The sequence below is a fragment of the Anastrepha obliqua genome, chromosome 1 (genome assembly GCF_027943255.1).
Source record: "Anastrepha obliqua isolate idAnaObli1 chromosome 1, idAnaObli1_1.0, whole genome shotgun sequence".
Classification (NCBI taxonomy): Eukaryota; Metazoa; Arthropoda; class Insecta; order Diptera; family Tephritidae; genus Anastrepha; species Anastrepha obliqua.
Window position 1 is genome coordinate 2,555,447 of NC_072892.1, and position 26,948 is coordinate 2,582,394.

Sequence of the window (26,948 nt, forward strand, 5' to 3'; positions counted from 1 at the left end):
TTTTATTTTCATACTTTTCTTTTTTGTTGCAGGTACTATCATCTGCTGGCGCCTTAGGACCTTTTTGTCCCAAGGGGTTAACATTTTCTTTTTTCTCTGAGTTTACTCTTTCTTTATGGATGTTAATATTCATACTTTCATCCACCTTTTCGTTCTCATATTTTGTTTTGTAAATTATTTGGTGCTACGTATATCGATACGTGCTTCTATTTTCTTTAAAAAATTATATCCTAAAATGATGTCCGAATCCAAATTATCTATTTCATAGAATACTTGTCGAACTCCGAATAAATTTATTATATGGTAATATTTTATAATAGAATAACCATTTACAGTTCTCACTCTTTTATAAATGGCTAATTCATTTCTATTTTGATATACTCCCTGCTTAATATAACAAGAAGTTGCTCCGGTATCTACCAGTGCTTTCAATCCTTTATTGAGTTTTTTATCATAAACTATGATGTAGGGGAGGTCGTTCACCTTTTCCCTAAAAAATGTTCTTCATTTAAATTGTTTATTTTAGGAGTTGATGGATCTACGTCCATTGGTTCTGGTTTTGGTACGTTATTCCTTGTTGGGAACCTCAAATTATTATTGGGATAATTTGTTGTCCTAGCTCTGCTTCTTTCATTTGCAAAATTTTTAGCAAATAATGCCCTTTGGTTGTTTGATTCTAGTTCCTGTGCTTTTGCCAAAGCATTAGGCAAATCCTGAGGATTGAGAGAAAATATTATGTCTCTTAAAGGTGCATTGAGACCAGTTACAAATATTCTTAAGGCATGATCCCTATTCTTTTTATTAAGTTCTTTGGCTATATCGGATGAGCTACTATGAGTCATTATTGTTTTATTTATGAGTAAGGTCAATTTTCTATTGACCAAATTATAATACTCGACAACTGTCATTGATCCCTGGCGTAAGACACTCAGTTCCTGTTCTATAATGTGTATCGGCCGTTTGTCTGAATAAGCAAAATCTAATCGCGCAATTATTGCATCAAAATTCAACACCGTACCATGATTGGTGAGCGTGTCATTCGCATCTTGTGTGATCTTGTTTCGCAAAATAGTAAGGGCTGCAAAGTATCTTCTACTTTTCCTTATATACAGGCTCATAGTATTATGTGCTGCCTCCCTCCAACTAACGTAAGAATTTAATTTCCCTGAAAAATCTGGAAGGGATTTAACAACATCAAGAGATTCTTGGCACTGTATATTTTCGTCAATAGACTCAGTCACATAATCCGTCACCCTACGAGTATCTATCTCAACTTGAGATCGTAATCGTTCAACTTCCTGCCTTAAATTTATTGTGCTCTCCGCAATCAATCTTGTAATTAAATCAACTGTTAAATCAGCCATTTTTATATCTTATTCTTTTGTTCACTTTTCTTAAAATTTTTCTTAAATAATATAGGGCACTTTTCAATTCTATGATCCCCACTACAATATTCACAATATAATAATTTTGAATATTTTATTTCACTGGGAGTATTCCCCATTTACTTATTATATGTATATGGTATAACTTACATATATAATTCTTTATCTTCGGTGCATTTGTGTCTCCTCTTCTGCGAAGAACGTGCTGCGCCAGGAAAATGCTCGCTACAAGGAGCGCTGCCAAATCGGGCAAAAATGTCTTGTCGTTTCTATCACGGGGAGTTGCTGCAAAAGCTGCAAGCCAAGCCGCTGCTGGTGTTAATGGCAAAATTGTTGCTGTTATTGTTCTTTGCTATTGAGTCGCTGTTGGTAACTTCGCTGAAGCTGCTTAGTTGAACCGGAGCTCGATGCCTGCACTGCGATCACTTTTAAACGCTCTGGAAGTGGAGAACAAGGCCCTTTACGTTGGGCGCCAATTATGTTTTTCCTTACTGGAATAACATTTTTTAAAAAAAGACGTGCTTCAGTTGAAGACGGAGTAAAAACTAAACTTTATTCTATAAATTCCCTTATTTATATCTTTACAATTTGTTTACTTAAATCTATGTGTTTCACAATGATGGTTTGGCATTGCATCAGCCTGGTCAAAGAAGATATCAATTTCATTTTCAATTAATTTTTATTACGCAGCAGCATAATGCTGAGCTGGCGGATTTGTAAGATGCAAAATATGTTTTCTCAATTGTGTTTACATTTAGCATTGTAATGGGGTAAGTGGTCTGCCGTTAACTTTCACACGAATTCCCATTGCGTTACTAGGAAAGAAGAATTGCTGGGTTGGATTGTGCGTTGGTACATTTCTTTTGGCTGCGATTGGCCGAGGTTTCTCAACCTTCTCCGCGCTAGATTTCGTCTGTCATAGCCCCATCCCTTAACTTAATCTTCACTCCTGAGCTTTTCCTTGATTATATTGTTGGAAAAGTCGATGGGAAGTAAGTGCAAAACGACATTCAGGGCAGCACTGAGGCAAGTTCTGTATGCTCCAGTGATATGAATGTATGCAGTCCTTTACACCCTTCCCAGTTTATTGATTGTATAGCCCCTCCGGAGAGCTTCCCACCAAACCAGTTAACCATACGTTAAAATTGGCAGAACCATTGCATTTTTTGCGAAACTTAAATCCATAACTTTTCATTAAATTTGCCCAAAAATGCGCTGAGGGAGTCACTCTTATTTGATACTTTTTCTCCGCAAATTTTTAGCCATCGAATTCCATGCCTCTTCTTAAAGTTTGCAACCCAACCAATGGAAGCCTCCAGGCTTTTCCTGAATGTTGGCAGGTAATAACTTAGGTTTCTCTTTTAGCATATCACTTGTAACTGGTAACTTATTGGCCTATTTGGCAACTGAACAACGCCTTTTCCATTTTTGGACACTCGGTAATTTTAAGAGTTTTCCTTTTACCGGGACCGGATTCAGATCGCGTAACAAACTTTTTTATGGTCTATTAATATTTTTTTAATACGAGTTGTTGTTGTTCTATGCACGTGAAATGCTTAGCTAATGCATTAATGGAAACTCCCGTATAGAATTTCTTCAAAATGTCAATTTTTTTTATTGTAAGCAGCGTAAATTTCTCTTTGCCACACCACACCATGCAAAAATTAACGCAAAACTGTCATTTTGTCAGCAAAAGAAACTTCAGCTGATTCAATTAAAAAAATCTCATTACCAAATTGTCATCGACGGTACTTCCCCGAGCTTTATTCTCAAAAATACAATGTAAAAAGAGCAAAAGATAAAGGCAAAACAAAATATGTTGCAAGTATCGAGGAAAAAATATCTAATGTCGCAAGTACTAAGTATGAAAAAAAAATGTGTCGGAAGTATCCAGTTTCTTCTGTGTTTGAAAGTTAATCGGCAGTCATTGATTTGTTCCAGGCAACAAAATCAAATTTTAAAGTTTAAGTCAAGCTTTTAAACTACTTTAGGCGCTTTTGTCGTTGAACTTCGATGCAGAATTCAATAAAATAAAGTAAAAGAATTTATTGCAAAAAGTTTTAGTAAGAAATTGTGCACAAAATTGCTTGCAAGAATTGTTCGAAATATCCATAATTTACTTGTACACAGCGGCAGCACAAATATACATATGTACACATTTATGTTCGGCTAACTTTTGAGTTCTTCTGCTGTGTGACTCTAATTTTTCCGATATACAAAAGCTTTTCTATATTTGTAAATTCAAAAGCAGAAGTTCACTTATGCATGCACATGTATGTTTTTTACACACTTGGCATTTAACTATAACAGCAGCATTTATTGCGCTCCTCAGTCGTCGCTCTCTGTACGTACCTCAGCACAAAAGCACCTCTCATTCCTTAACTTAACGCTTATTTGCAAACTCTCCTTCCTTTGCTCCATCACTACATCTCACTCACAGTTATGCTTGTTAACTGGCTGTACTGCAAAGCACAATTCACACTTAACTGCGCTTCATCTACAATTACAGCAACAATTGTTAATGCTGTTGTTATAGCAGCTGCAGCGGCTGGCCAACCTTTTGAACTTTATCGTCATGCAGCTCTCACCACCCCTTTACAACGGCTCACTTCATTTTACTCTTATTTACATTTGCTGCTGCCATTGGGTGTTTGCTCTTTTCTTTTTGTTCCTTTTTTGTTGCACTTTTCATTTTTATAGCCAACAGTTGGTGCTGGTTGCCACTGCTAACTCTATGCTATATGCAGTATGTTGTTATTGCTGCTATTACGCTATTTGTTTGTGTTATTTGTTTTGCTCATTGGACTACAGTTGCCTTTGCTACTCATTCTATTGAACCACCAACAACCATTTTAGCCCATTTGCTTTTGTTATTTTGTATTTCGTTAACTTTTGTGTGGCTTGCTGCAAGTGTTACACTTGCCTGCTCAGGTAACGTTATTTCAACTACTGTTGTCGTTGTTGTTGCTTGTTAGTATTGCTGTTGCGGTATGCGAATTGTTGCAAATGCGGTGGAGCGGTTTGTCGGTTGATCGGTCGGTCAGTTGGTCGGTTCGTGGTCTGTGTGCGCAAGTAATTTGCTTGCTAGCAACAAATACACATCTGCTATCACGCACGTTTCCATACAATCAAGCACACGAGTAAAACCGAAAACAAATACACTTACTGGCATAGATATGAAAATGGCGCCAATAACACAAAAGCAATAGCACAGCGATTGGTTGCGGTTGGGTGGCTTGGTATTTATATCGGTAGGATCGCGTACAGAGAGGACTGCATTTGAAATCAATAGCGCTCTACTGCTCCCCTTTTATTTATTAAGGCACGCACACATGCGCGCGCCATGAGTTAAGTTAAATAAGTAGTGCAAATGAACTGTTGCTAGGGGAGGGCGCACTGTAGGTTTGGAGTTGAAAGAATTTTAAGTTTAGTTTAAGTAAGCAAAGAAGGAGTGGTGAGAGGTAACGAACTTTTAATATAAATAAAAGGGGTGTTTATTTTGAATTTACGAATTTCGTCCAAAATTGATTGTTGTGTAAAAAAACGATGCTGGACATGAACTGATATTCCAAGTTCGCCTTATGGCATACAATGAGATTGAGGCAAGCTTGGGCATTAGCTCCACTCACGCATTTGGCCGCCATAAAGATTTATTTACATATTGGACACATCACAATTTGGCAATCGCTTCAAACGGGCTCGCGGCGAATGACTCTTAGTTTAGTTGGTTGCGATTGGTGCAAACGCATGCAAAAGTGTATTGATCTTTATTTGCAATGTTTTGAACTGCAGGGAATCCAATTTTGATTACAAAATTATTATTTTATATTTATTTGCCTATCTTTAATAAAAACCTTCGTATGAAGTTAAGTTAGTGACGTTTGCGCATACATTCATATATCTAATGTATAAAAATTCAATGTATGTTTGTTCGCCAGCCTAATTGTGCTCAGAATTAAAAAAGTCGAAAAGACTTTGTCTATTTAACATTTATATATACAGTGGTGGCCTTATAATTAGAAACGATATAGCAGCATTTGATTTTACTAATACAATTTTAAAATTTATTTGGCCACATCATTTTTTTTATTAGAAATAATACAAAAACAAGTAGTCTTTCAGTTTAACATAAAAAATGTTCACCATTACTACAATCCTAAAAAACAAATAAACTTAATACTAAACACAAATTTATCTTGGTCAAATAATTAGAAACGACAAGGAAAACTTAAAAATATCTTCAAAAAGTTCAACAAAATTAGCATAATTTTAATATTTTGTGGGATAACCGTTATTTTTTATAACATTTTGCAGTCTTCTCGGCAAGCTTTGTATTAAATTTTGGCATCTTTCAACAGATATGCTCTCCCAGCTTCGCTGCACCAATTGAAACAATTCATTATTATTTCTCGGACTTTTGTCCTTGAGATCTCGTTTCACAATTGCCCATAAGTTCTCAATTGGGTTGAGATCAGGACTTTGCGGTGGCCAGTCCAAAACATTAATATTTTGATCCAAAAGCCAACGCTTTACTAACCGTGAAGTGTGCTTTGGATCATTGTAATGCTGGAAAATGTAGTGAACCGGCATGTTCTCAAAGGAATATGGTTCCATTACATTTTCCAGAATGCTTTTATATTGATGTTGGTCCATGATTCCGTCAATGCGCACAATTGGGCCCACGCCACGCAAAGAAAATGCTCCCCAGACCATAATAGATCCGCCACCGTGTTTCACAGTTTTCACAGTATACCTGGGGTCCAAAGCTTTGCCTGGAGGACGCCTCACATATGTTTTTCCATCAGATTGGAATAAATTGAATTTCGATTCGTCACTCCAGAGAACTCTATTCCAGAATCTTGAATCTTTTTTGAGCATTTCCTTAGCAAATCGTAACCGCTTCATAATATTTTCTTTTGACACATGCTGTTTTTTTTGTGCGATGCACCCACGTAGTCCCGCCTCTTGTAAGCGCCTTCTTATCGTCCGAGCGGAGACTTCTACGTTTAATTGCTCTGCAGCTTCGGCTTTTAAAAGGGTTGCTCTTGCTGGTCCTACAAATATGCCTATCATCCGCTGGAGTTGTTTTTCGAGGTCTAGGCTTCCTGGCTGGGGTTTCAAAGTTCCTCGTTTTTTTATACAAATGAATTGCTCCGAATACCATTTTTTTGCAGCAGCCACACCTTTGTGCGATAGCCGACATTGAAATTTTTTCCTTTTTGTAACACTGTACAATTAGCTCCCTCAATTTCGGGGAGCATGACTTTTTCTTACCCATTCTAACAATTGAGATGAACTAAAATTAGAAAATCTAATCTACGGATTTTTTCAGTATACTTACTTTAACACTAACTCCAAGATAAATATAGAAAATTTAAGAAAAAACTGCGCGTTTCTAATTTTGTGGCCAGCCAAGAAACACAATCAGAGAAACAATGTGAATTTTTTCAGGAATCAACCATCAAATATCAACGTGTTTTTCTAATTACAATGTTCATCGCCTATTCTAAGAATAACGGTACTCATAATTCACAGTGCACGTCTTCCAAAAATATGCACAGTGATTTTATTTTTCTTAGCACATCGTTTCTAATTATAAGGCCACCACTGTACCAATGTGACGCTTGTTAGCCAACGAATGCCAATCCCATAGGATTTAGATTTTTTTTTTATCAATTGACCGACATTTTTGCAATTGAAAATAGCAGTTTTATAATTTAACTCAGGCGAAAAATATAAAATATAATTCAGCTGAAAAATGAAAGTTAAAATTTGACTTATATTTTTTCGATCTAAAATAGCAGTTCACATTTCCAAAATAATAAGCCAGTTTTAATTAAAAAAAAAATCAAGGTGAAAAATGCATATTCCTCAAAAGTGTGACATAGACCTATAAGTATATTGCCAACCTTTTCAAAACCTTGTGAAAATTTAATGACGACACTAATTTCTGTACTTATACAGAATAACAGCCTACTCTCTCCATTACAATCAGGCTTCAGACCAAAACATAGCTGCTCGACAGCAATGATATTCGAACTGATTTTGAAAGTGACGACTTAAAACTTCTTTGTTTACTTCATTTCTCTAAGGTGTTTGATTCAGTGGACCATAACTTGCTTTGTATGAAGCTGAAATACTATACAGTTGGGTTAAGCATACAGCCAGCGATCTTGAGTATAGAACGCAAAAATCAAATCAAGTAAATCAATATCCCAGCCTTGGAGGGGGCATGCTAGTGTTCGATAAGGATCTGTCCCCGGTCCGCTTTTACTTACTTTCTTTTTTAATGATGTGCAGTGATTATGACTTTTTACTAATTGTTAAGTTACATGAATAAGTAAATACAAAAAAAAAATGAATAGTCAAAAAAATGTTGTTTGCAGTTTTCCATCTTCTGTAAATAGATATCCGAGACAATTACTTAATTTCTTTAATTTGAACATTAAGTTATTCACCTCACAAATAATATAGCTACAAAATTATGCTCGGACAAACTGAGAACGCGCATTCTGCACGTATTTATGTCGCTGGCACTTGATGAACAATTCTCGTAAATGCCAATCTTTTATTTTTGATCTTTAACTTTTCTATTTGACTGAATGGTTAATGGTTAATGGTTGTAAAGGGTTAAGGAGTAGCCCTTTAGCACTGCGACCATATTGATCTATTGTGCACCCTATGCTGTCTATTGACTGTTAAGTATGCTTATGAATTGTACCAGCTCCTTCTGAGGGAGTGATTGAAGGTCTTCATCTGTAAGCATGAACTTGTTTAAAAACCTTTTCCTTCTATGCGTCAACCCCGGACATTCGATAATGAGATGTTCCATAGACTCCTCATCTTCGCCGCAGAATCTGCAGGTGCTGGTGTTAGTTATGCCTAATTTATGTAAGTGTTTGTTGCAGGTGAAGTGACCCGTGAGGGCGCCTGTGAGAGTGCGAATGCTCTTTTTGTTTAACGTGAGGGCCATGTTGGCTCTTTTAGCGTTGAAACTTAGGAACTTTTTGGAGTGTCTAAGACCCTCTACATTGTTCCAATGCTGATTTAATAGAGTTTTGGCCCAGTGTTTTATTTTTTGTTTTAGGTTGTTTTTGTTGAATCCGAACATAGGACTAGGTCCGATGAAGTTTTCATCCGCCCCTTTTTTGGCTTGAACGTCTGCCTTTTCGTTGCCGTCATATCCCTCATGTCCCGGTACCCAAATTAATGAAACATTGTTTTTGGATGCCAGATTATTGAGTGCCTTGTGGCATTCTAAGAGGGTTTTTGAGTTGTATGTATAGCTATCTAGAGCTTTTAGGACTGATTGGCTGTCCGAGAGTATTTTAATCCTTACTCTCTTGTGATTTCTGCGTTGCATGATGTTTACTGCTTCCATTATTGCGTATAGTTCCGCTTGGACGATAGTGGTGTCCCTTGTGAGAGTGTATGATTTGTGGATTCTGGGCCCCACTACACCTGCTCCTACACCGTAAGGTGTTTTTGATCCATCAGTGTACCATTTTTGTGAATCATCATTCATCCATTTCGGGTTTGTTTTCCACTCTATCCTCTCTGGAAAGGTAACTGAGTATCCTTTTGTGAAACAGATGGTTGGGTCAATGTGGTCTGAAACTTGAGCCATGCTTATGGTGTTTTTGATTTTGTTTAGGATATTTAGGTGACCGGTGAGGTTGCCCAATTTGAAATTTACTTTCATGTGTAGCATGAGTGCTTGCGTAGCTGCTTCCTCTTGGTGGGAGATTAAGGAGTGCTTCCATGCCAGCCGTTGGGGTAGTTCTCATAACCCCTGTGATGCATAGTCAAGCAAGCCTTTGTACTTTTCCCAGTTTGGTTATCGCTGTTTGTTGGATAGATTTGCTCCACCATACTAGTGCCCCATACAGTATGATTGGTCTAACCATTTGGGTGTATATCCAGAGGGCCATACTAGGGCTGAGGCCCCAGGATCTCCCTAGTAATTGTTTGGTTGTCCACAAGGATTTCGTGGCTTTTTTTGTTATATTATTTATATGTGATTCCCAAGTGAGTTTTTTATCTAAGGTTAAACCTAGATATTTGACCTCTTCCTTTAGTTCTATCACTGTTTCATTTAGTTTCAATGCAGGAAACTTTAACTTTCTTTTTCTTGTGAAGGGGATTATTGTGGTTTTGTTAGGGTTGATCAACAGCCCCTCCTTTTTACACCATTCCCATGTTGCGTTCAAGGCATTTTGCATTAAGTCCGTTAGTGTCCTTTCATGGTTGCCTTTTATTATAACAGATATGTCATCTGCATAACCAATGGTTATGAATCCCTTGTTGTTTAGGTGCTGCACCAAGTCATCAACTAGTAGGGACCATAGGAGTGGAGAAAGAACTCCTCCTTGCGGACATCCCTTTACTGTTGTGACATTAAGTTCAGCTTGGCCTAACGAGGCTTTAATAATCCTCTGATTAAGCATTTGGCTTATCCAGTGAGTTATTATTGGGTTTGCACCTCTTTTTTCGAGTGCTGTTTCCATGGATTTGTAATTTGCGTTGTCGAAGGCTCCCTCTATGTCCATAAAGCAACATAGGGCTATTTCTTTTTGATTTAGGGCCTTTTCTATATTGACAACGAGTGTGTGCAGTGCTGTGACTGTGGATTTCCCTTTTTGGTAAGCAAATTGCAGCTTATGAAGGGGTTTTTTGAAGATTACTTCTTCTCTTAGATGGTATTCGAGTAGTTTTTCCATTGTCTTTAGCATGAACGACGATAGACTGATTGGTCTGTAAGATTTTGGAGAATCAGGGGGCTTGTTACCTCCCTTAGGAATAAATATTACCTTCACTTTCCTCCATATCTTTGGAATGTATTCCAATATTAGGCTAGCTCTGAAGATTTTCACCATGACTCGGATCAGTTCCACAGTGCCTTTGGATAGAAGTGCTGGGAATATTCCATCCGGCCCTGGTGATTTAAAGGGTTTAAAGGAGTTAATTGCCCACTCTACCCTTTCGAAGTTTACGATTTTATTGACAAATGAGACCGTAGATCTCCGTTGATGGTGAGTTACCATGTCTAGACTATTGTCGATTGATGGGTCATGACTTTTACAATCTGGGAAGTGAGTCTTTAGAAGAAGCTCTAGTGTTTCTACGAATGTGTTGGTAATAGTTCCGTTTGGACCTTTTAGTGTGCCTATGGGACTTGGAAAGTGATTTTTGGATTCTAGCTGTTGCTGGAGTATCTTTTAGATCCTCGCAGAAGTTTTTCCAAGAGTTTCGTTTGGATTTCCTTAGTTCTTTGTTATAGTTAGTTAGGGATTTCCTATATTCGTCCCATTTGTTTGTTTTCTTTGCAGTGTTGAATAGTTTTCTCGTTGCTTTCCGAAGTTTGTCAAGTTCGTTGTTCCGCCAGGGGACCCTCTTCGTGGAGGATTTCATTTTTAGTGGACAACAGTCTTGATATGAGGCCATGATTGAGTCAGTCATTTCTGTTACTGCCTCTTCTAGTTCCTCTGTTGATGTTATTTTGCTTACGCTGTTATTAAGCTTAGCTGAAAGACATTCATTGTATCTTTTCCAGTTTGCTGTTTTTGGGCTTCTGTAAAATGTGGAGAACTTTACCACCCCATTTAGGTCAAAGAGTATGTGTTTGTGGTCAGACATTGAGTCCTCATCCGAGACTCTCCAGTTACTGATCATATTCAAAGATTTGTTAGTAATTAGAGTTAAGTCGAGTACCTCTTGTCGTATTGCGTTTACAAAAGTGGGTTTATTGCCCCTGTTTACTATTGTTATATTACTAAGTAATAAGAATTCAAGGAGTGACTCACCTCTGTTGTTTGTATTCGTGCTTCCCCATGCCACATTGTGGGAGTTGGCGTCGCATCCAATTACGAAGGTTAGATTGTGGGTTTGGCAATACTCCACTAGGCCTCTGATTTTTTTCTGGTGGTACTATGTCGGCGTCTCCGGGGAAATAAGCTGAGGCGATTACGACCTCTCTCTTGCTTCCGCCAGACTCCGCTTCGACCAGTATTGTTGATGTGTCGCCATCCATGAATTCTGTAAATGGCAAGAATTTAATATTGGTATCTATGATTATCGCAGCCCTAGGTTTGACAGCGCTTTTGTCATAAATTACCTGTGTGTTTTGGACATTGAGGCCTTGAGGACGGCCTCTGTAGATTCAGGGCTCTTGGATCAGCCCTATGTTGATACCTCCGGCAAGTCTTCTGCTAAGCTCAGTGGTGGCAGCCTTAGCATGGTGAAGATTTGCCTGGAGGCACCTCATTTCGCCGGTTGTTTTTCGGAGTCTTTGGGAGGACTTTCATCCTCTTCTTGTAACTCCACTGCCTCCATTTGGTCCACTAACTCCTCGGTTGTTATATTTTCAGATTTCAGCCTGAGGTTCACTTGTATGAAACGGTAGTTTACTCTACCATTGTACTCCTTCAGGCTGGCGGCTGATTTTTGGTCTACTGCTATGACTAGCGTTACGTTGGAGCCTCTTTCGGCTCTTTTTAGCAGGCGCCAGGAATCAACATTGAGGCCTTTATTCTGCCCCTGCACAAAGTCCAGTATCTTGGCTGTCTCGACTTTGACTGAGTTGGGAAAGTACCCCACTGCGATCCGAGAGTGAGGAATTTTGGATTCCTCTGTGGCCCACAGTGTTGCACCCTCCCACGGCGACGCATTAGAAATGGCCGCCTTGACCCATTCCGCCGAGGTGCTCTCCTTACAATGCAGGACAAGGTATCCTGCCTTGTAAGTAGTGCCCAAGAGCGCTGGTTTTGTGGCCATGTTTTTTCCCGCCAGTATTTTGTCCAACAGGAGTTGTTGGATGGAGTCCATTTGTTCGGTTGTCAGTACCGTGTTGGGGTAGTCCCTAGCAAGTACTGCCAACCTGACTCCTGTTGTTATGTCTTTGTATGTGGCAGTGGGCTGCCACTTTTTGCTCTTTAGAGCTGCGTCTTTCGATGTGGACGGACCATCATCTTTAGGCCGCTTTTTTGCTGTTGCTTCGGGTGGTGTGTCCTCAACCGACCTTAGTCGTTTCGGCCCCGTCGTTGGTTTTTCTGTGTTTTTGAATATGGGCTCCAGAGCCTTAGCATAAGCTTCTTCTCTGGTTAGCCCTTTTTTTAGAAAGTGTGCAAGTCTTCTCTTGCCCGCACCACTGAGCCTTTTTGGCTGTTCCGTTTTCGGCCCTTCGCCATCGGTGTTTGGAGTCGTCTCGGCAGTTCTCACGCCTTCAACTGCGGACCGTTCCTCCTTATTAGCTTGAGGCTTGGTGGCCTCTTTCTGTTGAGGTGTGACCGCCTCTGGTTTTTGAGGTTTTTTGCTAGCCTCTTCGTTGAAGCCTTCTTGGCCCCTTCCGCCATTTTTTTGTTTTTGTTTACTTGTATTCATTTTTGTTCCCACGAGTAAAGGGGTATATCGGTCACCTGCGCCAGTGCCCCGGTAGCGCAGGAAGGCATTTTTGAAATGGGGCCTCGCCAGGGCGCCCCAAGTCCGCATACTAGCGACTAGATCCCCCTCTAGCCAAGCATCCCTCGGCGTATGCTGTTCCACCTTGGATTGGGGATTTATACTTATCCAAGGAAGTTTACTCTTCCCGCCCGACTATATTAGCCAGGACCCCAACAGAGACATGACCGTGCTGGGGTATCCTGTTTCCAGTGGCCACCACGGGGAGGAATAGTCGCACTTCCGACAGTCTTGCAGTTACGGCACAAAGTCCACGAAGGCCTTTGCGTTATTCCCCCTCAAAAGACTGCCAGCAATGACCACCTTTTGTTTTTTATGAACGATTATTATTTATTTCATAGAAGTGTTGTACAGTTGCGTCCAGTAGGTGTACTTGCTAATAAGTAATTTCCATTTGATAATTGGATTTGTTTTAAGAAGCATTTTGAGCTACAGTTATGGGTTTTAAACGTATTTCAGAAGAATTCAGCCGAAGTAAGCTGGATGCTGCAACGTTAACGTACCATCGTACCGCTCTCGATGTTTATTAATTGACCTAAAACCACTTGATAGCAGACGACCTATTCTATCGTGCTCATTTATTATTCGTATCATTTCAGGATCTATTGATTGTCCTTCCCTTTTAAGTAAAATTCAATTTAATATACCCAATATGAGGCTCCGACAGTACGAAACCTTTAAAATTGGCTTCTCAAGAACCAACTATGGGGTGAATGCTCCGATTCCTAGGGCATGTGCAGATTTAAATATGTTTTTCAGTTCTTCTGGTGCTGATTTTACATGGCCGTATGGCATCTTAGTCAATCATCTTAAATCGTTATTTTCTTAGCAACTACTAAACTATTGTACATTAGCTTAATATAGTCTGTAAGAATGTATCCATTCAAAGACAATAAATAAATAAATGATTGATTTTTTATTCGCTGATTGTGAGCTACGGCAAATTGTTTCGCTACTTCAGTCACAGTTGGTATGCCAAGAGCACCATGAAGGTCGCTATTCCTTATACAATATGGCGCATTTACTATGATCCGCAGGAGGTGGATAGAGGTGATGTACTTTTGGCTAGCGCATCACCAAAATAGTATAACGTAAGTTCAAACCGGTCTTAGCAATTGTTTGTAAATAAGTAATTTGTTACGGATTGATAAGCTTGAGAGCGTACCAATAAGGTAATATGGCTTATTTAATTTCAAGTCAACCTCTTCCCTTTTTTCGTGACATAAGCTGGAAGTGTCATGCCCAGATATTGAGTTTCGTCAACGTCTCGGGTTATCGACTCATCGATGAATATTGACTTGTAAGTAGCGTTTTTTATTCATATGCCCTGACTTGCTTTTCTTTAGCTTTATTCTCCATTTGGTAGCCCTGGCTACATGTGCTACATGGGCTAAGACTGAAAAAATAAAAGTTAGATTTTAACTTTTTTTTACTGAAAACTATCGGTGAAAATTTCATTTATTTATGAATTTTTTGAAAAAGCATAACAGTTACAGCCCCCGGTTCAGAATAAAACAAAATTAATCACTTCATTGAAAGATTCCCTTACAAATTTTCCCTAGTTTTATAAATAAAAACAATTTTTTATTAATTAAACTCGCCAGTTCCCAAGCGAAACTGATTTGGGAAAAATTTGTTTTTTGAATTAAATTCCTGGTATATGACACTTGACGGCAAAACGTAAATGAATAAGAAGTTTTGAAAATATTTAAGTCAATTAAAAAAAAATTTGAACTAAATAAAAAAAAAACTTTAAATTTTAACTTAAATTTTTTTAAGAATTTTTTTTTTGAAATACTTTTATTGCGTAAAAATTGTATTTACTCGTAAACATTTTTTTAATTATAATAGAAGAAAATAATAATGTACTACGTAAATAACAAATGGTCTTTCAAAAATGACACCTAGACGTCACTGGTGAATAATTCCTTTTTCATTTCATATTTCACATTTGTCAAGTAGGCAGACGTGCAATTTTACTCTACAAGTCGTTAAAATTACTAAAACTCATTATGAAAATTGCCGACCTTTAAGAACAATATATCGCAAAATTCGTGATTTTTTCGGTGGAAATAATCGTCTGAATGAGCCGACAATTCAAAGGTTGATGAAAAAATTTCAAAAAACTGGTTGTGTCGAAGATGGTAAAGGACTGGCAGGCGAAAGGAAAGACTGGAACCTCTGTATGATGTCAAGATTTGATTTTCAAGTTGAGCCGCAGATTTTCACTCAGTATGTCCATATTGGTTTCAGTATTGCTTTATATACGAGCAGCTTATTGTTGCAGCGAAAGCTCTGATTTATGGTCAAGCAACCAATAAAGGGTATGAAGTTTTTTGTAAGCTGCTTCCGCTTTGAAAATATTTGATATCGCCAACTAAGATGTCGATCAAAATGAATGCCTAAGTATTTAGCATAGGTCCGTTTGGTGTATCTCGCAGTTGTTAAGATGCACTGGGAGACAATCGTCCTCATGAAAGTTATTTGCGCAGATTTCGCTACATTGACATTTATACGCCATTCGTTCAGCCTTGGGCTAAAGCTGTCAAGGTTTTGCTGAAGGTGATTAGAAGCAGTAGACGTATAACTATTTTCATGAGTATTTGAAAGAAATTATGAGGAACATTCATTTTAGTTTGTGTAGCAGGCGAAATCGTAATCAGAGTTGATCTGCTCGATGGGGGAATGATGTTTCCTGAATCCAAACTGATGCGTACGGATTTCTTAGTACAATTACAGGGTTAAGCCGATTTAGTAAAAGTTTTTCGAAGGCTTGCTATAATATAGGCTGTAAGCGTCCAATAATCCCATAAGTCTAAATTAAATACCATCACTTACACTTTCGAGCTATTTCCAAACGTAATTTAATCAAAAACCTACTCCATCTTTTATTATATTAAATCAAGCAAAGCATTTTGGGAAATAAAAAATACTGCTAATATATGTATTTATATTCTTGCAATCTTGCATTGATATTACTTAAACACGAGTACTTAGCATAAAATGTTTCTACATATATATATTTTTCTATCTTATATTTGCAGCTCGTCCCACTGTAAGCGCTGAGGGCACAATTAAAACCAGTTGCAAAACAAGCCATTTTTGGTCAAAGGAAAAAGTTCAAAACTAGCAAAAGCATTTACCAACGATAAAAAAGTAGCGAATAATGCAAAAACAACAATACAATGCGTGTATAACAAAAATAACAACGTACTTGTAGAAAAAACCGAAAGTTGACTTAAACAGCAAACGAAAAACAAAAGTCAACATTTAGCAAAACCAATACAAATCTAAAAACTAAGAGAAGAAAGACAAAAGAAAAAGTAAACATTTAAATTATTTTAAGTCAAAAGCAGTAAAAAGAGAGCAACAAAATTGAAAGTGTATAAACGGCAAAAGCAAACGTTTGGGGAAGGGGCAAGAGGTGAGTGGCTGTGTGGCGGGCAAGATGTATCAGAGTACGAGTTAAAAATGAGCGTTGAGGTGGACTTGTGTTTGTCTGCTTTGGGGTTTTGTGGATTAAAGTTTCTATGGCGCAGTGCAGCAAAGGCGAAGAGCGAACAGTGACAACAAACTGGTTTTCCAAGTGGATGGCCAACTTGAGCGGAAAAACAAGAAAACAATAAGAGCAATAATCATAATAATAGTGGCGTTAACTAAGCGCCAAGCAAACGCAAGGCAGCCAACAACAATAACAAGCAATGTTGAGAAACAAGAATTACATGAAACGTAAATCTGCGAGGCAGCAGCCGTGATGTAAAAAACAGCAACAATAAGGCGAGAGGTGAGTGGTGAGGACAACAACAAAAGCAACAACCATAAGCAGCAGCAGTGGCCACCACAAAAACAAAGACTTTTACAAGCAGCCACACCACCAAAAAAGCTAAAAAGCAAGAGTTAAACCAGCAGCAACAAGCACCACAGCAACAACAACAAATAAACACAAGCGCAATAGCAGTAGCAAAAACTCAATAGCAGCAACCATCTCAAACGCCATTGAGGTCGGCCACAAAAAACAAAAACAAAAACAAACAACAAAACAACTCTCACACACACCAAAAAGTCAGTCAGTAAGTCATCGAGCGAGTCAGCGTGCGGGCGCATACAAATGTCGCGGTATAACTTAAGTCTGTCAGTTACACTGAGGGAGTGAGTGAATGTGAATGAATGGCGTGTATAGCAGCAGCCGCAGCCACAATAATAACAACAACTCATCGTCAGACACAATTATAAAGCATTTTGAGTAAATTACTAAATTTTTGTGTTTTAAGTCATTGAAAGTGAATTGCGGCGACAATTGTCGTTGAAGCAGATGTAAAGGGTTGCTGGTGGGCGCATATTTAAATGCGAGGCAGCAGCAGCAACAACAGTAATAATAACAGCAAACAAGTTGCTGGCGTTTATATACAATTGCAGATATATCTGTGTATGTGTAAATGTGGCAAGCGCCAGGGGCAATACAGCCAGGCGAGAGTTTTTAATGTGAAAGGTGGGGAAATGTTGGCGCAATTTGCGAAAAGCTCTCAAAGTATTTTAAAAGTGCGTACTTAAAAAGAAGTGATAACAAAACAACAACAACAGCAAAGACTAAAGTGCAGTCAAGCAGCAAGATTGTAGCAATTGTAACTGTAAAAGTGATTTAAGTGCAACCATAAATTCACAAACACAACAAATAAAGAAAGTTTGGTAATAAAAAACACGAGCGCATTTTAAAACCCAGTTTTGACATATTTTTTTTTTTATATTGTTCAACTTATCTCCTTTCGATATCCATAACTTAAGCAACCTTTCGCGTATTGCTCTGTAGCACATTTTATTATTGAGGCAAATTTTCCTACTTGTGGCAACTCTTTTTAGTTTTTTTCGTCTACTTAACGCCGTAACAATCTAAGTTAAATGGCTTGCTGTGGACTGAGGTCGGAAGAAAAGAAGTTCGTTGGTCACTGGCGAAATTCTATCGGCAAGCGACAAGGGAAACAATTTCTAACGTCGGACTTAGGAATTTCTGATAAGCTACTTTCACTCAGCAGTGTAGATTTAAGACTTCTAACTGGTTACTTCACAGGCCACTGTAGCCTAAGGTACCACTTAAACAAAATCTGCCGATTCGGTGAAATGGACATTGAAAATTCAGGACCTGCACTAGGGAGAAACCCATGGTGGTACTGTCGTGCCCACATATAAATTATGGAACAATAATCCCCAGAATGTGTTAAAATTTTTAAAAATCTTTAAAATATAGGGCACATCAGCAATAGATCTATTTTGACCGCAGTGCGCAGTAGCCTAATACGAGTAATAATAATAACATTCTAAGTTTGTAGACAGAGTGGAAGCGAAGCCGAAGACGAAGGTAAAGGCGTTGCGCAAACGGTCAGCTTGAAACTGTGCGGTACTTTCAGCGGGCATGATCGGAGTTTTATTGAAATTTTTCCATTGTTTTTCAATAAAAGACTCGATACAACAAACCTCTCATTTCCATCTCGCGCTGCCCGGCGTCAATTTGAAATACCCAGTGAAGCCTTTCCCACCACAAGCAGATGACGATACGAATGATTTGAAAAAGTTCTTTGAAAATATTCATTAAAAAGTGATACTGTCGCCTTCAAAGTACTTCCCATCAACTGCAACGCACTTATGTCAGCGTTTGATCCAGCGCTTGAAACATTTCTGGAACTCTATTTTCGGTATTGTCATCATAGCCGTCTTCGATTTATCCATTACTTCCTTTGAGCTGCTAAGACGCGCTCCCCGTTGCCTCAGTCAATCAGAAAAACATCGCATGGAGTCATATCAGATGAACTCGATGTCTGGTGAATGTCGTGCTTGGTCAAAAATTCACGGATAATGATGGCACTGTGTGACGGTACCTTATCATGGTGCAAAATCCACGAATTATTTTCCCACAAATCCTATCTTCTCATTCGAATTGCTTCGCATAAACCTCTCATAATGCCTAAATAATAGTTTTTATTAACTGCCTTACCTTCTGGAAAAAGATCGTGGTGTGCGATATCGTTGTAATCCATAAAAACCGTGAGCATCAATGTCTTTTTTGGCTGAAAACGTCGTAGCTTTTTTGGACATTATGCATTCGGAGCTCTCCACTCACTCGCCTGATGTCTGGGTTACGTGCCGTACTCATAAACCCACAACTCGTCTCCAATAATGACGTGTTTCGTGAATGTTGAGTCGGATGCAGCCTTGCAAATCATGTATTTGGCGATATCAACGCGCTCCCTTTTTTGCATAAAATTCAGTTTCTTAGGGAACAACTTTGCAGCAACACGACGCAGACCCAAATCATTAACTCCATATCCAATGAAGTCGCTGAATCTTATTTCACTAAATTTCGTCACTATAAAACTTCTACAACTAATCGGAAATAATCGAAGTCAAAAGTTCGCTAAATTACAGATATCCATAAATCATTCGCAAATGATGTTAGTTCTTACTATCGTTCGCGTTATTATAAACTTCGCGGGGAATAATAGGAATTTATCGCATTTATATTTAGAGCAGGCAATCATTGACTGATTTTAATAATTTTTTTCTTAAAATACTCGTAAGTGATTTTGAAAGAGATTTTCTAGGCGCGAATTTAAAATTTTTGTTATTATATCAAATCACTCCTTTGAATAGGGATATCTTTGTGAAAAATTCCGAAAAACATTAAAAATAAAAAAAATGTATTTATTCAAATTCGGTTTGGTATATTTTTATTGTAGTTCTAATTAACAGCGGCGGCCGTAGCCAGATGCATGACTACCATTCGGAGAACGTAGGTTCGAATCTCCATGAAGGAAAAATTTTTTCTAATAGAGATCGCCCCTCCGAGTGTATTTTTGCAATAAAAAGCTCCTCATAAAAAACAAAATAAAAAAATAACTGCCGTTCGGAGTCGGCTTAAAATTGTAGGTCCCTCCATTTGTGGAACAACATGAAGACGCACGCCACAAATAGGAGGAGGAGCTCAGCCAAACACCTAACCCCAATTATGTATGCATGTATGTATGTATGTAATCAACGGTAATAGATCCCGGCAAGTACCCAAATTTCCAGCCCCCTTAAGAGGTGAAATCATCCCCCAACTACTTAAAAACTTTTAAGCTAATATAATTTTTTTTCACGGACAAACCTAGAATATTCACCGAAAAATTTCAAAGCATTGATCCTTGGTTGATCTATTGGTTCTAACTGCGCATTGATACTCACCTAGAATATCCTCTACCACCGGATCAATTCTGTCGACGAGTATGTTGATGAATAATTGGTCGGGCTTAGAAGAGAGATACCCCTACAGTTGTTACAGTCACGTTTATTGTCGCTCATCTTACCTTCCTTCAAATAAATTGCAAGTGACAACTACAATGTTTTTCAGAAAGAACAGCAAATAATAAAATAATAAATCACCATTAAAAACAAAATTGCTAAACACAAGCCAACATATCAACAAAACAAAAATTCAAATTGTATCATAGTAGGTCCAGTATAAACTATAAATACACATTCAAAAACAGCAAAACATGAACAAGAAAATGTTGCAGCCGTTGCTTAAACTATTGTGAGGACTGTATACTATTTTCGAAAAAAAAAAATTATAAACTACTGCAGCCATAGCAGAAATAATTGCTAGGCGCGCAGCAGGAAATGTGGAATAAGACTACCATAAACTCAGCTTCAATACAACTACATTTATAAAAACAACAGAGACTACAAAATTTAGCCACACAGCAACTTTCCTTACGAGGGGCACCATTTATTATATGACCCTTTGCACCTCTAAGTCTTGTTAGCTGTTCGTTGATATTTCCACTGGAAAGTTGAGTTACTTGATAGTTATGTGCCAGCAAAAACATAGAACTAAAAATAAGACAAATAATTGGCGTGCTTACTTTTGTTAGGTGTTTGGGCGAGCTCTTACTCCTATTTATGTTGTGCGTCTTGAGGTTGTTTCGCAAATGAAGGGACCTACAGTTTAAAGCCGACTCCGAACGGCAGATATTTTTAATGAGGAGCTTTTTCATGGCAGAAATACACTCGAAGGGCGACCACTATTTCAAAAAACTTTTTTTTTATTTGATGAATTTGTGCATCTTCGAATGGTAGTCACGCACCAACCCATTCGGCAACGGCGGTAAGCATAAAACGAATTCTTAAAAAAGTTTGTGTTATCCTGTCAAGTGAGCAGGGATGAACTTCCCTCCACTTCTGATGATGATATCCTATACTTGAGCACCTTAAAACGCTATCGAAACAAGTTTAATCGCGGACATCCTCGATCGAGGTCCAAAATTAGTTGTTCCAGAAACGTAATTGAGAGTTGAAACGTAATGCGTTGCAAAAACTATTTACCCAAGCACAATATAGTGAGATTGAAGGCATACCACCAGCACACATTAAATATTGTATGCTGTTGTTGCGTGTTGTAACAACATAAACATTTTTCATTTTTTTTTCCTTGTTCACTCCACTCGGGAGCATAGGGTCCCGACAAGACTCAGCCTGCCGCTACCAGTCATAACTAGTGGGAATGCCCACCTGCCGTTGCTTAGGAAAAACGCCTTCTCACTGCTTGAACCGCCATCTGTGTGTCACATTTTTCTGACAGAAAGATCACACAGATGGTTGAGGACTACGCTAAATTTGGTGCGTCTGCGCTATTACCGCGATTGCCCGCTTCCTCTTGCTGGTGCCGCTGATGCAATATGTAACAGTGTCTTTTTCTTTGTAAAGTAAGGCAAGTAATGCGCTGACTTTTGTGCGGGAGTAAGGGTTGGGAGGATAAGGTTTTTGGGGTTGAGGAATAAAATTATTATTTTTTTCTTTTTTGTGTAGAAACTAGGATAGTAGGTAAGTTTGGAAAAGTGTGAGGACCGTGCTTTAAGTGGGATTCGAAAGCACTACCTCTGGGATAGCAGGCTAGTGCACTTACGCGGACTACCGAGGCCGGAACATAAACATGTTCCCATACATATACGGGGAATGCTGCTGGTGTGACAGTCCTTGGCCGGTTATAAATCCGGGGCGTTCCGGTAACATAGAAACGACTGACGTGGGAACGAAACATTGTATTGTTGTTTGCAAAAAATAGCTTAATCGTCTGATTAGTTTAGACGGACTCACACACACAGAGCACAATTGTAATCCCGAAGAAATATTTTCTTTATCCCAACTCTGACAGGGTAGAGGACAGGGTAAGAAAGCTTAGGTTAGGTTAGGTTTGGCAGCCGCATCGCACATAGAGACAACGATGCCACTTAGACCACGAAATGGGTCCGTTGTGAAGCCGCGGGGGCTGAGCTACATTTCCCTCTCCATGTTAAACCATCCTGAGCTTTTGGCAAAGCGTAAAAGGTTGTTGATACCTAAAATGTATAGATTATCTATATTCGTTAAGAAGTAGGATTTTAAAAATCGGTTCCTGCTTCTGGCTAGAGCTGGGCATGTGCAAAAAAGGTGTTGAATTGTTTCCAACTCCTCCTCATTTCTGCAGCTACGACAGAAATCTTGCGTGTAAACGCCTAATCTCTTTGCATGATTTCCTATGAGACAATGTCCTGTGAGGGCCCCTACTAAGATCCTGATTTGAAGTCTATTCAGTTTTATAATGCTCTTGGACAGACGTTTAGCCTTGGCCATGTTTGCCTAGCAATTTCATAGGTGTTAACGCTAATCCATCTCTGATTTGTAGACCTGATTAATGCGTCCGTAATGAGAAGCTTACAAGTTGCGAGAGGTATCTCCATAAAATTACTTATGTCTGGCAAACAGGTACCTTCTCTTGCAAGTTGGTCTGCCCTACAGTTCCCTGGTATATCTCTGTGGCCTGGAACCCAGCACAAGATTATACGATATTGTTTGGCCATCTCATTTAGAGATTGGCGACAACGTAAGACACTCCTTGATGTTGTTTGGAATGCATCCAGGGCTCGTAGGGCAGCTTGGCTGTCTGATAGAATGCAGATATCCGTTGATGATATTCTGTTTATCTTTAGCCATTTTAAGGCTTCATGAATAGCGTTTATTTCCGCTTGAAAAACACTACAGTGATCCGGTAGTTTAAAGGATTTACTAATAGAAAGCTCTTCGCAAAATAACCCTGATCCTACACCGGTATCCATTTTAGACCCGTCCGTGTAGATCTTAACGGGTGTGTTGGGTGTTGGATCTTCTTCAGACCATTCCAGTCTAGAAGGGATTTTCATTAGGAAATTCCTTTCGAAGCAGAGAATGGGAGGATGATAATCGCAGTCACTGGGTATATCCGTGTAGGAATCTAAGATGGTTGAATGTCCCTGTCCGACAGTCTTCCATTGTGAGCTCGCTTTGAGCCTTACAGCGGAGCAGGCCGCTAAGTGTTTGCAGAAGAGATCTAGGGGTGGCAGATGTAGTATGATATCCAAAGCCATGGATGGCGTGGTTTTCATGACGCCACATATTGCTAATTCCGCTGATCTCTGCACCTTATTTAATAAATTAGAATAGGTTTTATTCTGCATAGCACACCACCAGACAACATTTCCATATAGAAGAAAGGGTCTGACGACAGCAGTGTAAAGCCAATGAGCAGCCTTAGGTTTAATTCCCCAGGTCTTACCTAAAGCTCTCTTACAGACATAAAAAGCTAGGTTCGCTTTCCAGACTCTTTCTAAGATGTTTGACTTCCAAGTCAGTTTCCTATCTATGATTAGTCCCAAGTACTTGGTTTCTTCCGAAATCACAAGAGCTTCCCCCTTGAGCATAATTGGACTTAGTTGAGGGATTTTGTGTTTCCTAGTGAACAATATAAGTTGTGTTTTGTCTGGGTTGACTCCTAGACCACACTTTCCTGTCCACCTAGAAAGTATTTCTAGAGCATTTTGTAATAGGTCTCTTAATGTAGATACAAATTTACCAGAGACAGCAATGACAACATCATCGGCGTAAGCTATCACCTTACAGCCTACCGATTCCAGTATTAACAGAAGTTTATTTACAACTGCGTTCCATAGAAACGGTGAGAGGACTCCACCTTGCGGTGTACCTCTACTTACCAATCTCCTGAGCACCGATTCTCCTAGTTCCGCTTCAAGAGACGATCTTCGAGATATCCTCTCGTGAAAAGCTACGCAGTTCTTTGCCTTTTTCGTATATATTTGCGGCCACAATTGGCCTCTTTGATAAAGTTATTTTTAATTATTCGCTTTCCCAATGGTCCTTCTACCGCTAAGCAGTTGAAAAGTAGTATATTACTTTTCCTAACTAGCTAATCGATCTTCGATCGACCTTCGATCTTAGTATAGCCGCATTCATTGATTTAATAGGCCGTAATTCCTTCGAAAATACATAGCCAACCTATCGTTTAGCTCAGAAATTTAATTCCCCCCTCTCCCATGACCTTGGTTTTGGTCACTCTCTTTTTGACGGTATGCCCGCCTTAAAGAGTCTGTCGAAGGTGAGTCTATGAATAGAGTAGTCCATTTCTTGTTTGTGACTATTCAGGGTATGCAAAATAGAGACGTCGCCAAACCACCGGTCTTGCCTTAGTGCCATACTTTTATCTGTCTTATGTCTATAAGATCAACACAACTGACGAATTAATGAACCCATAAGTTTTTACTATTAGTTTACAATTTAAATAGCGACCCTTGTATGTATATTATATTTACAAAAATAAATACCAAAAATGACTGTTGCAATAACACAAAAGAAAAATTGCAATACGCGTAGGTCGCTTGACTGACAACATTCAGTGATTTTTTGCCGGCTTTGTTGTTGTTACAATAGTTTTTTTAATGATGATTCTGCTCTATGGCTCACTTTTCTTCTCAAAACAGCATCGTTTTTGCGCCTCCCGCATAATCTAACACTAGACTTCTGAAAAAAAAAACTCGACAAAAAATATGAAAAATAGTGGCAGTGTTACCAGCACCAACAAAAAGTGCAGCCGGGCCACAATAGTGACGCAATGGTAAAAAACCGATCAAAAGCGATACAAAAAAAGCAAAAACAATACTACAAAACGATTAAAAACACAAAACGCTCAAGCTGTGCTACTGCACGCCTGGAAAATTAAAAAAACTGACTATAAACAAAGAGACCAAAAATATAAAGTATCTACAGCAACAGAAACAACAACAAACCCCACCACCGCAGCTGCGACCTCATCAACAGCTAACTGGCTGGCAATACTGGTGACTATTGTCCTCTTCCAACAACAACGCCATTAAGTCGACCATGTCACCACTTGTCAGCAAACTCAGCAAGACTTTCCGTTGGCTACGCTGGTCCACCATTTGTGCCATACTCTTCTATATGTTCTTCATTGGACTGATATTGCACAGCACCACCTACAAATTGCAGTATGCACTCAAATCGGAGGGGAGTAGCGGCACCACGTTGCAGGGAGGCAAGTCATCGGAACAACATCTACAGCAACAAACAGAAGAATATTCATATAAGTATCCAATGGAAGCAGAAGTAGAAAACGAAAACCAGCAGCAGCAAAGCAAACGAGCCAAAGAGATGCTGTTGCTGCGGCATCGTCAAGAGGGGAAGGTGGCAACGGACTCAGAGTCAAGGTCGGAAAAGATGGCTATGGCAGCAGCGGCGTTAGTGATGCTGGAGCAGTCGAGCGCAGCGAACGGAAATAATGTGCTGAATACACCGCCGGAAGCCGTGCCGGCTACAACATTCCGGCAACAAAACGACGAAGGCGACGACAATGCAGGGGCAGGTGGTGTTGGTACCGTTGTGAGTAACAGCGCAGCTGTCGCTGTGGATCGAAGTGGCACGCGGCAGCGAGACGGCAAATCTAGCGAACCGGAAACTGTTATTTTAGCAGCGAGCTCCGTAAACGAGAAACAAATTCTCGAGAAGGCATTCAAACGGTGAGTATCGCCTTGTGGGTGACCCATCCCTGCACACAAGAATACCGAAGCGGACTAATGAATAGAATTTTGTTTTAATTAATTGTTTTCTTTATCTGCTTCACAAAAGCAAATGAGAGCAGCGAGCAGAGAGGGGAAAAAATTATTAGTGGTAATTAAACGCTATCATTAATATATTTAGGTCTAATGTCGCCAAATCCGGGCAAATTGCCATACAGTATTTTGCAGTGGAAGACAATAAATTCTTCTTCTTAATTGGCGCGATAACTGCTTATTCGATTTTGACCGAATTTAACAAAAGCAATATTTTCTTTCTTGGGCCAGCCGGTGCCAGTTGAACACACCAAGTGATGCTAAATCCTTCTCCACCTGATATTTCCCACGCAGAGGAGGTCTTCCTCTTCCTCTGCTAACACCAGCTGGTAACGCATCGAATAATTTCAGAATCCGAGCGTTTATGTCCACTCGAACGATCTTCGGCCGTTGCCAACTTGCAAAGGTCTAAAAAACTTCCGCAGAATCTTTCTCTCAAGCACTCCAAGCGTCGCTTGTCATCGGCCACGCTTCTACTCCATACTTTAGGACAGGCATGATGAGAGCCTTGTAGAGTGTTACTTTTGTTTTTCGAGAGAGGACTTTACTACTCAGTTGTCTACTTAGTCCAAATTAGCCATTTGTTAGCGAGAGAGATTCTTCGTTGGATTTCAAGACTGACATTATTATCGGTGTTAATCCTGGTTCCCAGGTATAAAAAAGTATCTTACAACCTTGAAATCATAACTCTCAATAGTGGCGTGAGTGCCGATACGCGAGTGCGCCGACTGTTTGTTCGACGACAGGAGGTTCTTCGTTTGGTCCTCGTTCACCTCCAAACCCATTCGCTTTACTTCTTTATCTAGTTAGGAAAAGGCAGAACTAAAAGCGCGGTTGTTAAGGCGACAATATCAATATATTCGGCATACGTCAACAATTGTACGCTCTTATAAAAAATCGAGCCTCAGTGATTAAGTTTTGCGGCTCACACGATCTCTCCAACATCAGGTTGGACAGCGACAGCGAGTCAGCCTGTCTGTCTCGTTTGGTATCAAACTCGGAGAGGTACTTCCAAATCAATTACGAGGTTATTAAGAAGCTACGAGTATCAGGATGACGAAAAGCTTTCTGGAACACGGGATTAGGTTGGCGTGGAACTGGTGCGCGTAGAAGTACTCTCAAAGTCCCATACTTTCGAGGT

The 26,948-nt window shown here is 39.3% G+C and overlaps 1 protein-coding gene across 6 annotated transcripts in view; it reads left to right on the forward strand.

Annotated features, from left to right (window-relative positions):
* Positions 1-26,948, forward strand: part of LOC129246175 (45 kDa calcium-binding protein) — an 88,013-nt gene that overhangs the window by 51,160 nt on the left and 9,905 nt on the right. For 3 of the 6 annotated variants that reach the window (XM_054884761.1, XM_054884769.1, XM_054884778.1), the window contains exons 2-3: positions 15,887-17,528; positions 24,662-25,714. In XM_054884761.1, the coding sequence (XP_054740736.1) occupies positions 25,062-25,714 (653 nt within the window). In that variant the 5' untranslated portion in view covers positions 15,887-17,528; positions 24,662-25,061. The remainder of the gene's footprint in view (positions 1-15,886; positions 17,529-24,661; positions 25,715-26,948) is intronic. The other 3 variants (XM_054884785.1, XM_054884794.1, XM_054884802.1) reach the window with 3 other exon arrangements.